General features: G+C 44.4%; 1 protein-coding gene across 2 annotated transcripts in view; it reads right to left on the bottom strand.

Moving 5' to 3' along the window:
* Snx25 (sorting nexin 25) overlaps positions 1–16,931 on the bottom strand; it is a 100,821-nt gene that overhangs the window by 20,233 nt on the left and 63,657 nt on the right. For both annotated transcript variants that reach the window (XM_038328028.2, XM_038328029.2), the window contains exons 6-8: positions 15,111–15,181; positions 6,767–6,948; positions 1,811–1,942 (exon numbers count right to left, since the gene is read on the bottom strand). In XM_038328028.2, coding sequence (XP_038183956.1) covers positions 1,811–1,942; positions 6,767–6,948; positions 15,111–15,181 — 385 coding nt within the window. The remainder of the gene's footprint in view (positions 1–1,810; positions 1,943–6,766; positions 6,949–15,110; positions 15,182–16,931) is intronic.

Raw genomic sequence — 16,931 nt, 5'->3', positions numbered from 1 at the left:
ACTAAATCCCCTACAGTTAAAGCTAAGAGGACAGTATCTAGATGCTGTATCTAGATCCTAGAACTGTAAACTCAGAGTCTCAGCCTTCTGTATTCACATTCACGGCAAGTATCGGTCCTTGCAACAAGCCACTTCTTGAAGATGAATACTTACACTGAGCAGTTAATATCCCAAAATGCTACAGGAAAGTAAATCAATAAATAGACTAGCTCTAGTATCGCAACACATCCTCACCTTCACAGAGATGTGACTTAGGAACAGTCTCACTGACTTTTATCTGATTGTTGTAACAATGAGGGGCTCTAACATGGAAACAAATTCTCAGTCCAGAAAGAAGCTAATAGAGTACCCATAGATAAAAACACAACGGGTATTCTTCAGACGTAATGCTGCAGATCAACTCCACTGTCACTGAGCCATACCAGACAGCCCAGTCCTGAGAGCACGCTGGGGTCACTGCTGCACACTGCAGAAATACCAACCTCTCTCCCCGGGCACATGATCCTCGCGTGCTCCAGGGGTGCTCCCTTAGCTCTAGAACACTACACAAACTTCCACCGTCATAAAAAGACATGAACTAATGAACACGACTCATTTATCCGACTGTCAGAACAAACTACAGCTTCTTTCAGGAAGCTATTTCCAATTTTAGTCAGTAGTTTGAGAAAACTTTAGATCACTCTTTACAATATTCTGTTGGGAGCAGCCGAAAGCCAGCTGGAGTCAAGGCTAGTGATTCCATTGAGTAACAGATGGTAATTTGTGCCTTGTGAATCAGCAATGAAAAGTTGTCCTGAGATTTCAAAATATCACAAGACTGAATTTAGCTGCTTAGTTCAATGTGTGATAAATCAGGTACTTAATTTGTTTTCTATCCTAGCAACATTCATATGCAAATGAAATTAAATGCTCTTTGCACTTATGTTAATGAATCACTCAAACAGTATATGCTAATATAATAGACATGGTACATGTGTGAGTTAGATCTATTTACCTATACAAAGCATGTACAGACATTCTTTAATTCTAAAATATGCATTGAGAACTTAATAATTACAATGCATAATATGTTGGGTTCTTTGCTCTGAGAGGCATTTGAAACCAAAAATGTTTTGTGTTCCTTTGTTCAATCATATTTTGTGTGAAATAAAAGGAAAAAAAACTACTGTAGAAAGTGTACAGCACAAACAAAAAGTGAAAAGCGTGAGAACTGCTCATGGTAATCAGATCCACACGGTGACAGAGCAAACTTACAAGGCCAAGGTTTCATAAGAACCACGCGGATGGGTACACACTTTTATGCTTCATTAAAATAATGAAATCTAATCTCTTGGTACACTTGTAACTATTCCCCTTGTCAAAAGTATCTTCTATAAAGATACAGTGCAATGCAATTCGATTTGCCATAATGGGCTGAGTTATAATATAGTGATGTAAAATGATCCTTTAATATATACTTATCTTAAGCCTGGCATGGTGGTACATGCCTTTAATCCTAGCACTTGGGAGGCAGAGGTAGGTGGATCTCTGTGAGTTCGAGGCCAGCCTGGTCTACAACGTGTCCCAGGATGGTCAAGGCTACAGAAAGAAACCCTGTCTCAAAAACAAAAACAAATAAACAAAAAAGATAGATAGATAGATAGATAGATAGATAGATAGATAGATAGATAGATAGATAGATAGACAGATAGACAGACACACAGACACATAGATAGACGTATCTTAAAGCATCACTGACCTGGTGATACACTGCCTAGCATGCAAGCTTTCATTAGCTAATGACTACTATTCCTTAAAGCAAACACATTACCTTGTTAGCAGTCTTCAGGTGCTCCACAGACTCCCAAAAGCCAATCAGAGTCTGCCTGTCCATTCGCTCCATGTATGTTCCAAAGCGCTCTCGGTAGAAAGGATTGGTCATAATATCTTCAAACTGAAGAATCTATTAAGAGAATATAAGAAAGTGTGGTGGTTTGAATGAAAATGGCCCCCACAGATCCATAGGGAATGGCACTATTTAGGAGGTGTGGCCTTGTTGGAGGAAGTGTTTCACTGGGGATGGGCTTTGAGGTCTCAGATGTTCAAGCCAAGCCCAGTGTCATCCTCTCTTGCTGCTGCCTGTGGGTCTGGATATAGAACGCTCAGCTCCTCTCCAGCACCATGTGTGTCTGCAGGCTGCCATGCTTCCTGCCATGGCGATAACTGAAGCTCGGAACTATAAGCCAGCCCCAGTTAAAGGTTTCCGCATGACAGTCGCCATGGTCATAGCATCTTTTCCTAGCCATAGAAACCTAAGACAGGAAGATTTTCTAAAGATCAAATTTCAAATACCAGTCTGCATTTAACTTCCATGAATTAACTTCTACACTCAGGGAAAAATGAATTTTCAGATCATAGACAATGTAAGATAGTATACCTGATAAGATGAAATAGCTATCAGGTCTCTAAATTTTAAATTCAGATTCCTGAGTATTGAAAATGCATACATTCAAAAATCACCAACTGCCGGGCGGTGGTGTCGCACGCCTTTAATCCCAGCACTCGGGAGGCAGAGGCAGACGGATCTCTGTGAGTTCGAGGCCAGCCTTGTCTACAAGAGCTAGTTCCAGGACAGGCTCCAAAGCCACAGAGAAACCCTGTCTCGAAAAACCAAAAATAAATAAATAAATATATAAATATAAATAAATAAATAAATAAATAAATGAAAAATCACCAACCTTATTTTAAATGTTTAGTTATTTGACATCTACCTGATATCAGGACACAGATAACAATTCTTGTACGAGGCAAAAAGACATAAACAACTAGAGAGAAATGTTTAAACAAACTAAGGCTCTAGAGTCTACTGGTTTGGCATTTTTACTTCCTATCATATTTCATACAGCTGAGGAAAAATATAGATGGATCTACATCCTGATTTGTTTATACTACCATAGCCACTAACAAATCTTGTGTAAATACTATTTTAATTGGCCCCTAAAATTCCACTGTATGTGTTACCAAATCAGTTCTATCACTCTTATTTATTGGTTTTCACAGAAAAAGGAAACACTGAATATCTGAACACACAGTTGAAACAATCATGAACAGGGACCACTGTAATAGAAGCAAGCAGGTGTCCCCCATATTTATTGGTGACTTCAATTAGAAGAAATACCACAAATTAATTTTGAAGGCATTTGAGACCCATATCCTTAGTCTAAACCACTAATGAAAATAATATTTAATAGGTAGAACTCAAATATAATTACAAACTTTTATTTTGAAATTCTTAAAAATTAACATGATGGCAATTTGCAAATATTTAAAAATATCACACTAAGGTTATTTCTAAAATCACATGCAGAAAGTCCATAGACACTCAACCCTTCCCTCAGCAGCCCTCAGTCTATATTGTAAGCAGAAAGGAGGACATATTTTTAAAAGCAATTTCTAGAAACTGATGAAAGAAAATGACTTACTGAATATTCAAAATGAAAATATTCAAAAATACCAATTTTGTATTATTCACTGAATCATTCAGCAAAGTTTTTCTGTGTTTTTTTTTTTTTTTATGTCTACTTTACATCTTTTTTTATCAGTTTCCCACAAAAGAAGCTAGTCAGCACAGCTACTTCAGATCACTTGAATTTCGGTAGTTCAGTAATTCTGGGATATACTAGCACCTGCTTTTACTTTGTGTAAACCCTATCAGGAAAGCATAAGTTTATGTGAAACATAAATCCTCACCCTACGTGCTCCAAGGAAGCTGAAAGGAATTCGTATCAACTTCGGCTGCAGAAGATAAGTCAACAACGATTCCAGCAACAGAAAGAACCAGGGAACCGTCTTTACACTCGGCATAGAGTCCTAGACTACATCCAATAGTGTTCGTTTTGATTTACCCTTGGATCAAATAAACTGATGTACAAACTAGCCTCACAGAAAAGGCAAACCACTTATTGTCATGTCTTTTAGTTTTCTCTTCCTCCTTTATTTCTTCTGAACCCTTCAATCTTTCCACTGGGGATCACCTGTATGGGTTTGAGGCAGGGGCGGGGAGTGGGCCTTGAACACAGCAAGACAAAGATTTGTTTTCAATCCCAAAAGCTTTTATTCTGTCACGGCCTCAATACTATCTGCAGAATGAAAATGAAGCCACTACTTCATGGAGAATCACAAGAGCTGTTACAAATCACAGAAAGCAACAGAAACTAAGCAGGAGACTTAATCATGAGGCTTTGAGAAAATCGCTATTGATATATAAAAAGATATTAGTAAGCCGGGCGGTGGTGGCGCACGCCTTTAATCCCAGCACTCGGGAGGCAGAGGCAGGCGGATCTCTGTGAGTTCAAGACCAGCCTGGTCTACAAGAGCTAGTTCCAGGACAGGCTCCAAAGCTACAGAGAAACCCTGTCTCGAAAAACCAAAAAAAATAAAGATATTAGTAAATTAAAAAAACTTCAAAGGTCACTTTCTAGATAAGTACATATGAACGAAAACATTGATAGTGGATTAAGAGTTCAGTTAAAACTGGTATCAGGGTGTGGGCAACTCGGCGGTAGAACAAGGGCTTCACAAGTACAACACCTGGGGCTTGATCCTAAGAGCTGGAAGCGGGAGTAACATAAACCCCTAGCCTTTCATACCCAGGCAATCTCTTTCTTTTTTGTTGGGAGGGGGTTGGTTTTCAAGACAAGGTTTCTCCGTGTAGCCCTAGCTGTCCTGGAACTTGCTCTGTAGACCAGGCTGGCCTCAAACTCAGAGATCTACCTTCTTCTTCCTCCCTAGTGCATGGATTAAAGGTATGTACTAACACACCTGGCCAATCTCTTTCTTTTAAACTGATGGCTCATCTAATTTAAAAGGAAATATTTTGAAGTAAACTTCATGGTAATTCTTCCTGACCCAGATTGGGTTTAGGTCACAACAGAAGTACTCTATCCATTTATGAAGGTAACAGAACAGCTCAAAGCCACCCAGTTCTAACTCCAGCAGCACAAACCACCATGGGGGCTGGAGAGGATTAGCCGAGTCTTCAGCCTTAAGACTGGAGGAACTGCTTTGACTATAAGGATAAGCTCGTGCTATAAAAGGTGTTTCTCTTTTCCTGTTTAGAAAGAGTGGATTTAAAATGCAGCAAGATTTGAACTGTCTTCTGTAGTCACCATAAAGCAACTTGCACTGAAATCACATTCTGTTTTCCTAAGTCTTCCCAAAACTTTCCTATTCTATATTCTATAATCCTTAACTGTAGAGAGACCTTAGGGGCCTCACTTAGCTGTACATGTTGCATCTCTACTAGATCTCTCTCTCTCTCTCTCTCACACACACACACACACATATATATTTAACCATAATATATTATAATCATAGTATATTATAATTAACATAGTATTATAATGTGTTATAAATTAAATTATAATACATATTATAATTAAATAGGATTCTATCCTATTCCTCATTCCAATCCAATAACCAAGAAACAGTGGCCCTTCAATGAGTGTCCACTGAATGAGTGAATCCATTAAAATAATGAAAGGCTACAAGATGAGCTCCTTCTGGGATGAACTTAGTGGACATCAAAAGGAGAAAAACTGAGGGAAAGAAGGCAAAATTCAATCTGCCAAGTCAACTCTCTCCATCATTGACCACAGTAAAGCTTCTGCTTTGCCTCCTAAGACGGGACGTCAGGAAGAAGAATTGTGCACAGTTAGACTGCAGGGTGGGCAGTGCTATCAACAGGGGTTCCTCAGCTGCACTGGTGCACCCGTGTAAGACGCTACAGAACTGTGGCCTCACAGGACAGCAACCTCCCTGAAGAGGCTCTGATGAAGACCAGGCCAGAAGGGAGACAAAGGTAAAGGTTGTCTTAGTGGAGGGAGGCAAGGAGACTAACGGATAGGTTCCTGACTCAAACCTAGACATTCACGGTTAGGGACCGAGTGGAAGTCCCAGAAGGGAACAGTTAGAGGCTGCAGCCAGGGCTGAACTGTAATCAATGTTTTCTTTGTGGCCAGTATCTGAAGAGAGGAACTTCCATTTGCTGAGGAGCCCTGTTCCTCTAGCTCCTTGGGACACCCTGAAGCAGTTTGCTCCGTCCAAACTGTTCCAGGTCGTAGAAGACAAGGTGGCCCTTGCACTGAGGATGTTCCTAAAACATGGCTAGCAGGTGTCCCTGTGCTCTTACAGGATTTACTGGCCATGAGCAGACAGTCAAAAGCCACCGCTTTATGATTTAGTCAGAAAGCTCTGAGATTTGTGAATCAACCACATCTGGTCTTTATCTAGTTCTGCCTCATCCTATCTAAGTGGCTTTGGGCAAGATAATCAAATATGCCACCTCATTATCTAAACATCAAGAAAGAGCTCATAGCAATTCAGCTAGTTAAGAGAAACGGTCTTTACTTCTTAGGCGGTACTTTTTGTCTAGTTGATAGTGGATGACTTTGATTTAGGCTCTGCAAACAGAAAATGTTTCTCTTGAAGTGGGGGTGAGTAGAGAAAAGAAGGGTGGCAAACACATACACCAGGCATGTGCACACATACACGGGCATGTGCACACATACGTGGATATATACAGAACATACGTGGATATATACACCGCCTATCATCAACTTACAGAATTCAAGGACACCCAGTAACACACATTTTTACTCATGAAAGCAACAACCTGAGCCTGTAGTAATGAAACATGTCTAAAACATTAAAGTGGTAAAATAATATGCATGTATTTGTACTGTTTATAGTAAACTGATGTGTTCAAACTAGAAGCTGCAAGCTCTACCTTCTGGCTCTGAGGCCCTTCCCCTTCATCCAAGGCCCCATCCTCCTGCAGGTCGTAGGCAGGACCTCCCAGGACTCGGATCCTCTTCTCACACTGCTTCTTTGCCACAGTCAGCTGGTTAATGTACCTTTTCATGTTCCTGGCCCTCAAGAGATCAGTTTTCATGGCCGCTGACTCCTTACCTTAAATAAGAGGAACAGTAGTCAGTCAGGAGACAAAGGATACAACAATTCTGAGCCAGAACCGTGTCTGGTGTGCTGCATTTTAATTTTTTTAAAGTTTATTTTTGAGGCAGGATTTCACTATGTGGCCCAGAGTGGCCTGGTACTTGCTCTGAAGGCCAGGTTGGCACAGAAACCCACCTGCCTCTGCCTCTGCTGAGATTGAAGGCATCAGCCACTATACCCAGCTTTAATGTGGCATATATTAAACAACAGATGAAAATTCAACAGATGAGAATTTATTATAAACATGTATGGGTTCCCAGACACAAAATTCAACCAATTTATAGATCTTACTCAAGTGTAAAATGTTTATAAACCTCTCTATATACACTCAGAAATTGATCTTTGAGCATAGGAATAAGCAATATCTGTATATGGATACTTATACATATTCATTTATAAGCATGCACTGAGTGTTCACTGTGTGACTTCTGAGATCTAAGACCAGCAGTTTTACTCCATGGAACACTTTAGAGTGTACCAAGGAAAAGAAACAAAGACGATATGAACAATTAAGAGTGTAGTGTGGGCAGAATGGAAAATATAGACACCTTCAAATGCTTTGGCAAAGGTCTAGCCTGGACTTTCTTAAGGAAATTATATTCATGTAAACATGGACAATTAATAGAAGGTGGCAGGCAGGAGAACTAGCAAGACCGGTGTGAGAACCCTGGGCCAGGAAAGCGAACCCAGCTCTAGGGCCTGCATAACAGATGCAAATGGAGCCCAGAACCAAATGCATCTGCATAGAACTGTATTCTTCAATTCAAAAGAACTACACAGCTTTCAGCAGCTTTAAGTGTGCTGTCCTCTCAGTTAAGGGTTCTAATGCTGTGACGGAACACCAGGATAGGAAGAAACTCAGGGAGGAATGGGTTTGTTTTGTCTTACAATTCCACATCGCCATTAAGCCATAACCTTTTCTTTCTTGTTCATCCTTAAGATCTTACATGAATATCAATATCACAATATAAAAATATCTTAAACAAAACCACAGTCTTATAAATTCTAATACTTATAAAGCCCAAAGACTCTTTAAAATATTCAAACTCTCTCTAGCATCACAATGTTTCTCTAAGATGTGCACAGTGGCAATAAAACACTGACATCTCTTGTAAAACTCTAAAAGTTCAGTCTCTCGTCCGTAGGCTCCTGTAAAATCAAAAATAACTTAAATACTTTCTTACTCCAAGAGGAAAGAAAAGGGGTACTGGCAGAAGCCAATTAAAGCAAAATCAAAATTCAACAGAATAAAGAATTCAGTGCTTGACCCACAGGATCCTCTGGCCTCCACAGGGCTTGGTGGCGAGCTCCACCTTCCAGGCCTGCCACCAGCAGCACACACAGCTTGTCACCTAGGCTCCGGCCGGCTCCCCTCCAGGGCTGCTGCTGTTTCGGTAGCCATCCACGGCTACTGGCATCTCCAAATGCCGGGGTCTCCTGCTATATCTGGGCTACACTTTCACTAACAGCCTCTCCTAGAGGTCTCTTGAGGGACTGTGGCCTTGCCATAGTCCCAAGCGTCAACTTTTCTTCACAACCCTTCAATCCTGGGCCTTCTATTGCAACTAAGGCTGCACCTTCACCAGTGGCCTCTCCTGGCCTCTCTTCGGGGACTCTAGCCCTACATACAGGGCCAAGCCTCATCTACTCTCACCGATCCCCCATACCTTCAAACCAGTGCCCATTACCAAGTTGGGCTGCCAGCATAAGCTGCAGCCTCCGCCCTCGCTGGACTGGTCTCTTCCTTCACAGCTGACTCTTTACCCCATCGACCCTCTCAGAAAGCAAAGGTTCCACTTCAGTGGTTCTTAATTAAAACACCAAACAGCTCCATTAGTGTCTTTAAGGGATCTCCATCGTTTGGCTGCTCTCGGCAGTGTCTTCTCAGTTCCCACATCTCATTAAGCTCTGAGCATCATTGGCTTTTCTAGCCCAAAGATCCAAAGTCTTTCCACAATTCTCCCCAAAATACATGCTCAGGTCTGTTTTAGGGTTCCCTATTGCTGTGGTAAAACACCATGACCATAAGCAGCTTAAATTCCCAGGACTTCTTTCCACTGTCGAGAGAAGGCAGGGAGGAACTGAAGCAGAGGCCACGGGGAGTGCTGCTCACTGCTTGCTCTTCATTGATGGCACAGCCTGCTTTCTTACAGTACTTGGGACTACCAGCCGGGGTGGGACCACCTATAGTGAGCTGGGCCCTCTACAGCATGGTTTTGCTCACAGGTCAATCTGGTGAGGCATTTTCTCAATCAGAGTCCTCTCTTCCAAAATGACTCTACCTATGTCAGGCTGACATACAATAACCAGGATATATGCAGTAAATATGTTTAATTTTACCAGACTACATAGGCAGCAATATGTGTGTGTGTGTGTGTGTGTGTGTGTGTATAAAATCTGATCCATTAGCTCAGGCTTCTTGCTAACTCTTATAACTTATATCAACCCATTATTCTTATCTATGTTAGCCACATGGGGCAGCTCACATCTTGCTTCTTTGGTGATCTGGGCAGAATTGGCAGGAATGGGCTTCCTCCTTCCCAGAATTCTGTTCTCATCGCCCCACCTCTACTTCCTGTCTGGTTGACCTGCCTATACTTCCTGTCTGGCCAATCAGCGTCTATTCAAAACATGATTGACAGAATACAGACAATTCTCCCATACCAGTTTCTCTCAAAGTGCAGAATAAGACATCTTCCCTGGAGACCTTCCACTCCCCAGCCTAGTCCTGACTTCCTTCGTGTCCTACTTAGTCACTGCATGCAATGCATGAAATAGTCCTTAGGCGGGGACAGTATCAGAAACACGCTTCCTGCCGGTAGAAAAGTGACTTTCTGGTACGCTCAGTCCTAGGTAGACAGGTCGACGGGTGCCCGAGCACACCATGGATGTCTTCCCATTTGTGATCTGAGAAGCTGCCATCACCGGATTTCAAAAGTGTTTCCGAATTATCCTGTGTTGGCTAACAGTAGCACTCACCAGAGGACCAACTCAGAAATGATCCAAAAGGGGAAAATATTTTGGAATTCCTCTCTGTGAGAAAGCTAATGTAGTTGGCTTCAAATTAGTCTGTCTGTACATACCAGATGCTGTGTGGGTTTATCTAGATACATAGACACTTGCAAAAGCTAATTTTTCAGAAAAAAAAATGTTCACTTTGAAATACAGAGAGAGGGGGAGGGAGGGAGGGAGAAAGGGAGAGAGGGAGGGAGAACCCATTACCAGCTCCTCTTCTTAGAGGCTGTGAGGAACATATTGACTTAGGATTTAGTCAAGGTTCAAGATGACTACCAGGAAGCAGCCTTTCCCAACAGCCACTGACTGTCACAAACTCTGAAAACTAAAGCTGCCTAGGAACTTAAAAATGTTTGCCTTCCTCTTCAACTTGAGGCTGCTATGTTCTTTCTGAACAAAGAACAAACAGGATTACCTCATCAAAGCTACCACCTCAAGTGTCATAGCGTCAAGTGTCCCACCACTTCAGTGGAGATCATGCTTGTGGAAGAAGTAGAAACACTGCAAGCCGACAGCAGAGTCACAGGCTCCATAGCGGAGACGTCAGAGCCCACGGGCCTGGCACAGCCGCATCCTAAGGTGCTTGCAGCTGCCCTTCCTCCCTTGAATACCCCATGTGCTGGAGCTGGGGGTGCCTCCTCCAGTTTAGGGTCCAACATGCACGTGATGCGCTTCCAAAGAGATTATGTTGACTTAATCCACATGCTAGCTTTACAAGCCGCTCAGCCTGTGTGTGGAGTAGACAGGTCTAAGATCCAGAGTCAGAACACACAGCTGAGCCGCATAACCTCCATGTGTTAAGACAAAGACCTAGGTGAATGACCAGTGTAGCAGAGAAAACCTATGACTTAAAAATCAGAACACCTGGGCTCCAATTCTGACTAAAGTATATGACCAACTTGGTCTACATTCAAATCAGAGAAATGGTTTAACATCCCTGGACTCAACTCCATTTTATAAGATGCGCGTTTTAGAAAATACTGTCTTGTGGGGAGCAGGAAGAGATGTGGTTATGAAAAGAAGGTGTCATGAGAATACAAAGAGAGCAATAGAAGCATCTAAACCCTCATGCTTCAGGGTCAAGGATGGAGGAGGGAAGGGGGTAACTGGCGATATTGTTTGCATTTTAACAAATAAAGCTTGCCTGGAGATCACAGTGCAGAGCGAGGCCACTAGCGGCCGGGCCGCGGCACACACACTTTAATCCCAGGACTCAGGAGACAGAGGGAGAGGAATCTCTGTTAGTTCAAGGCCTCCCTTGGCTACACAAAATTTATCCAGTCTAAAAGAGAAACAGCTCACACAAAGGTAATCCCAGCACTTGGGAATCACAAGTGTTTAATCCCAGAACTAGGGAGGTGGAGACAAGAGTGGTATAGCTGGACAGATAGAGGAATGGAAGGCGGGAGGAGACAGGAGCTCAATGCAGTCTGAGGACAGGATCGCCCCTTTGGTCTGAGCATTGGTAGAGGCAAGAACTTTAGTGGCTGGTCGCTCTGTTTCTCTGATCCTTCAGCTTTCACCCCCTAATATCTGACTCTGAGTTTCTATTATTAAGACCAATTAGAATTCATGCTACAGGTAACTCTGGACTGCAGACGGTACTCACCCTAGGCTAGAGCCCCTAAAAGCAAGAACAGGTCAATAGTCCAATGTCTTATAATGTCCATCCAGGCTGTTATAACACAGTGTCATAGCAATTTACCCTCCCCTTCTGGAGGCGATAATGGCCAAGACTGATGTGTCGTCACACTCTGTCTCCTGTCCTCACATGGAGGATGGGGCAGGGCAGCTACCAGAGCCTCCTTCATCACGCCCTACTTTCCTTCCAGAGACCCGATCATCTCTTTTGTGGGGAGGGGTGGTGTATGTCTGGGCGTGAACACATGTGCATCTCCAAGCTTCAGCCTTCGGGGCTACACGAGTCCCTCGCTCAGGAGACACTCTCAAGTCCCTGGGCAATGCTCACAGTGCACCATGCGGGCGAGGTCAACTCATGCGACTACAGAGACAAAAAGCAGCCTCCCCCTACCTGAAACACATCTCCTGCCAGCCTGACTCACTGCCCACAGAGGCACACTGTTCGCCAAAGCACGTAGCACCTTCTGAAATATTCGGGGTTTTTTTTTTGTTATTGTTGTTTGTTTGTTTTTACTGTTTGACTTCCTCCCAGTTAGGTAGGAGCCTCTTGCTTTACTACTTGCTAACACCAAAGAGGTACTCGACAAGATTTCCATGGCAGGATATGTATGGTATCCTCTTCCTCATCTGCACCTCCCTCGCTTCCCCTGCACACAGCTCCCACTTTCCGAGGGACTGGAGGGACTGGAGGGACAGGTCACAGGCCTCAGGCTTCTCTTTGCCCTTGGGCTAACTTGCACAACACAACAGCATGTTTTCAAGTCCCTGGCCCAATCTTATCCGTCCTTTTGACACACTATTGCTTGGCAGGAATTTGAACAGATCTGAGGATTTTTACAAGAAGTCTATTCCTCCAGGTGAAAGTGAAGTTTTCCGGTCTACAGCAAATTCCATGCTGATGATATTAACATGTCCTCCAACTTCACGTATGTAAGGGGGGTGGAAATGTGTGAGCAACAGGTAAGCTACAAGAAGTTAAAAGCCATCTCATATCCAATCCCTCCCCAGGGAGAGCCTGGGTAAGGACCCTACTTCATTTGAAGAGAAACAAATGGGCAAAAAGATGATAGAGCATATATAATTGGGCTTTAACAACCTAAAACACAGGAAAGCATGGTCCTGCCCAGTACCAGGACAGACTGAGCCGAACTAGGAGACCCACGTACAGGCCCGGGTGGTCTGGTCGTTGAGCACTATTGTGGTGTGGGAGAGAGGCACAGAACGGTTCGTGTCCTGTGGACAGAGGCAGATCTGAAGAGATGAGAGCGGTGAGGAGCAGGCTGAGGTGGGGATGTGACAGCCTCCTACGGCCATGGTGATGTCTGGGTCTCAACTGTTGCAGGAGTCCATGGCTGGGTTCATGGTGCTGATGCAGCTGCTGTCTGTGCTGATGTCCTTGGCTCCTGGTATCACTAGGCCTGTGCAGAGCTGGCCCCGCCCCTCCCAGGCTGCACCACTAAGGAGAACTGGTCATGCCCCTCACGGCTTAAGCTCTCTAGAGAGAGGGTCCTACACCTTACCCGGGCAGTACAATACAGCTGACCCCATGAAGGGGCATGGGTGAGCTGGCTCTGAAAGCGTGAGAATGGGAGAGCAGGTTAAGCCCATCTTGTCTGCCATGTGATGGCATGGGTGAGAGAAAGATGCCTTCCTCCCCTTGCCGCTCGCCAGCTGCTGCAAGGGGACCTGACCCAGCCCCAAACCAGCTGCAGCACTTGGGAGAATGGGCCCTGCGCCTCACCTGGGCAGCACAATAGAGCTGACCCTGTAGACAGGGTGCATGAGAGAGGCATAGCTGGTACTGCCGCCCTCCTCCATGGTGTAGTGGTGGAGGTGAGGGAAAGATGCCTCCCTCCTCTCCCCTACCACCTCCAGCAGGTGAGGGAGCTGTTGCTCCCCTTTACCAAATGCAATACTCAGGAAAGTGGGCCGTACTCCTAACCCCACCACAAAGAATAAATAAAAAGGGTAAAAAGGTCGTAAGTGTGGGAGAGCTGTCCCTGTCCCTCACCAGGATCAGAACTTGGGAGAGTAGCCCCTGCACCTATCCTGGTCAACGCAGTAGAGCTGGCCTTGATGATTTAGGTGTGGAAGAGCAAACCCTAAGGGCATGAAAGCAGAACCAGCTCAACTCTGCAAGGGCTGAACTGCCAGGACAATGCCGGAGAGCTCACCCTGGTGGTGAAAATAGGGGGGAGCTGGTGGGCTTACCAACCCTGCAACTACCCAGGTCCGGAACCAGGGTTATGAGTTGGCCCACTCAAACATCCACCGTATCTATGATTTGCTGGAGCATGTGAAGATGCTCATCCTGCAGACCCAAAGTTGCAGTGTCTCCACAACACAGGGCAATAACAGGATATCCAAGAGGAGTCCCAGTGATGGCCCAGTATTGATAGTATAGCAGAAACCAGGGGTGTTGAACCAGACCAATGACTCCTTGCAAAGAACACTTGGATAAAAAGTTTACTGTGTGGCTCACCGTGTCACACTATACCGTGATGAGATTTTTTGCTTTTTTTCCCCTTCTTTTTCCTCCCTCTTAAATTTTATCTTATTTGGATGGGGGGGGATGCAAGGGCAGAGGGAAGAAGTGAAGGGATGGGGAAATGAATGGGATCAAGATGCATAATGTGAAAGACACAAAAAAATAACCAAAAAGAAAGTTAAAAGAAACCAAAAAGCCTAAAGCACAAGTGTAAAAGAGGAAAACTCTTTGCTATCCAAGCACTCACCTGACAGCAAAGGCTAAGTGAGCCAGGGAAACACTAACCTCCGAGGATCACTTAAATACTACCAAGAGCACAACTCAAACAGAAATATCAGTGGAGATCACACTGAGGGTGAGAAGTTGACGCTGACTCAGGCTCAGTTAAAGCCTGAAGAGAAACCGCACATGCTCTGATCCCAGCCTTCTACAATTGTGACCACAGCTGCGTTTTATAGGCGTATGAGAGTCAAGTGCTCACTGTGAAAGCACAAACACTAAGTCTGATTCCCAGAACCCACATAAGAAAATGCTGGGGCCGGTGGAACGGGCTTGAAATGCCATCACTGAGAAAGGAGACAGGCAGACTCTGTGGCCACACTGGCCAACTAGCCAGCAACCTTGGTAAGTTCCAGGCTGAGAGAAGAGCCTTCTACCCTCACCTTGCCCAGAAAGGTAGAAAGTGCCTAACGATACTCAAAGTTGTCCTCGGGCCTCAACATGTATTGCACACACATGCCCCTATACACAAATGAACATACACATAAGATGCACACACACAAAAAACAGATTTTTGTCAGGATGAGATTACTTTTTCTTTCTTTAATTATATTAGACCATTGTTTTAATAGAGTTGAATTACTTAAATATAAGTGAGCAGAATGTTTCACATTTGCCAAAACACTGACAGGAGAGGGGGCTCAGGGTAGACCGTGGGCCTTCGCATACTGGGAGAAAACACAATTATTCTTACCCTTGTGCCTCTTCAGCTGAGGGAAGCTGCTAATTGTAGTTGCCTGGATTATTTCCACTACAATTTGATACCTGATTTTAAAAGAGAGAAAGAAAAGATTCAATACCAAGAAAATGCTACCTTCAGAGACACCTTTAGACTGTGCTGATGCTAACCAAACTTGGCACAGAAGCTACAAGGCCCCAGGACTCATCCAAACAACCCAAATGGATGGAGCACCTAGCAGACATCAGGCAAGGTGCCACCTCATCATTTCTGAGGCTTTACCCTAAGAGTCACTCTGTTCTGACGGAAAGCATCACTACCTGCCCCATGACTGAAAACACATCAAGGTCATGTTCGACTCTCAGGGTCATGCTACACTCCTCCAGTCAGCCTTCCTTCCCAGGAACTAAGACAATTGGGTCTACCCCTTAAGTTTTCATTTTCCAGGAGGTTGGTCACTAGTTCCATGTAGCTATTAAGTTTAATTATATTAAAATCTTAGGGTTGGGGCCATAGCTCAACGCTGAAGCTCTTGTATCACACATACAAGTCCCACATTCCATCCCGTGTTATCAAAAAAAAATAAATAAATAGAAAGAAAGAAAGGAAAAAGGAAAAGAAAGAAGAAAAAAGAATATAAAGCAAAGCTCTTCGGCCACGTTTCCAGCGTTCAGCAGCCTCGGGCACTGGCTGAGCTAGAGCAGACCGAGCAAGAGGAGCCCTCCCTAAGTGCAGTCTGTGGCTGGTGCAACCCCTCCAGCCATGCTGCACAGTCCTGGTGGATTTCCTCATTAACGCGTCTCACCAGGCCGTTCTGACCAGCAGCGTGGGGCATCTGCTGCGGAAGTCTGCACAGACATTTTCCTGAGGCTGCCTCAGTGCTTATCACACACAGAGAGCCATGAACCGTCAGCTTAGAACACGTGTGTGTGTGTGTGTGTGTGTGCGTGTGTGTGCGCGCGCGCCTACCTGAAAGAACGACATTGAGAGAAAATACAGAACGGTTTCTGTGTTAGGTAACAGGTGCAAGCCTAGGGCTGTGGCTTTTTTGAGTGTATTTAATTGGACTTTGTTTTGAGGTAAGGTTTCACTATATATCCCTGGCTGTCCTGGAACTCAGCGTGTAGACCCAGCTGGCCTCACTGGCCTCTCTGTGTTGAGTGCTGGGACTAAAGGCCACATCTGGCTTAGAAATGAAGTTCTTAAAACTCACTCAGTGGCTAGCAGGAATTTCCTAACAAAACTGATCTGTTCTGAGGGTCTAATAACCTCTATCATTTTGTTTAGAGGCTTTCCACAATAAAGCTATTTAGCACTGGTTCCTACTTTACGCACTAACTATGTGCATGTCTGGTAGCGCAGATCCCAGCCCCTGGCAGCTAAGACAGAAGGATCTTCAGCTTTTTACCTCATCAAATTAAAGCTGTTTGTAGACTCCTCTGTGCATCTTCCCTTCTTCAGCTACTCTGAAATCCGACTCCCACCATCGCAAAGGCGAGCTGTTATGAGCACTGACACCCTGTCACCTCTGGACTGTGGCAGCCACTGGCAGCCACCACAGTCTCATCAGGAAACAGACGGTGTTTAGAGAGGGGCAGCACAGCTCCAGAAAGCCTTCTCGGAGAAGCCCGGACACAGTTCATCTTTGACTTTTGTTTTCTTTTCTCAAGACAGGGTTTCTCTATAGCTGTGGAGCCTGTCCGGGAACTCACTCTGTAGACCAGGCTGGCTTTGAACTCACAGAGATCCGCCTGCCTCTGCCTCCCGAGTGCTGGATTAAAGGCGTGCGCCACCACCGTCCACCCGGCCTCATCTTTGCATTTTTATTATTGTACT

The sequence above is a fragment of the Arvicola amphibius genome, chromosome 4, assembly GCF_903992535.2.
Source record: "Arvicola amphibius chromosome 4, mArvAmp1.2, whole genome shotgun sequence".
NCBI lineage: Eukaryota > Metazoa > Chordata > Mammalia > Rodentia > Cricetidae > Arvicola > Arvicola amphibius.
Note: the sequence above shows the minus strand (reverse complement) of the source record. Positions and strands in the feature narration are given on the sequence as shown.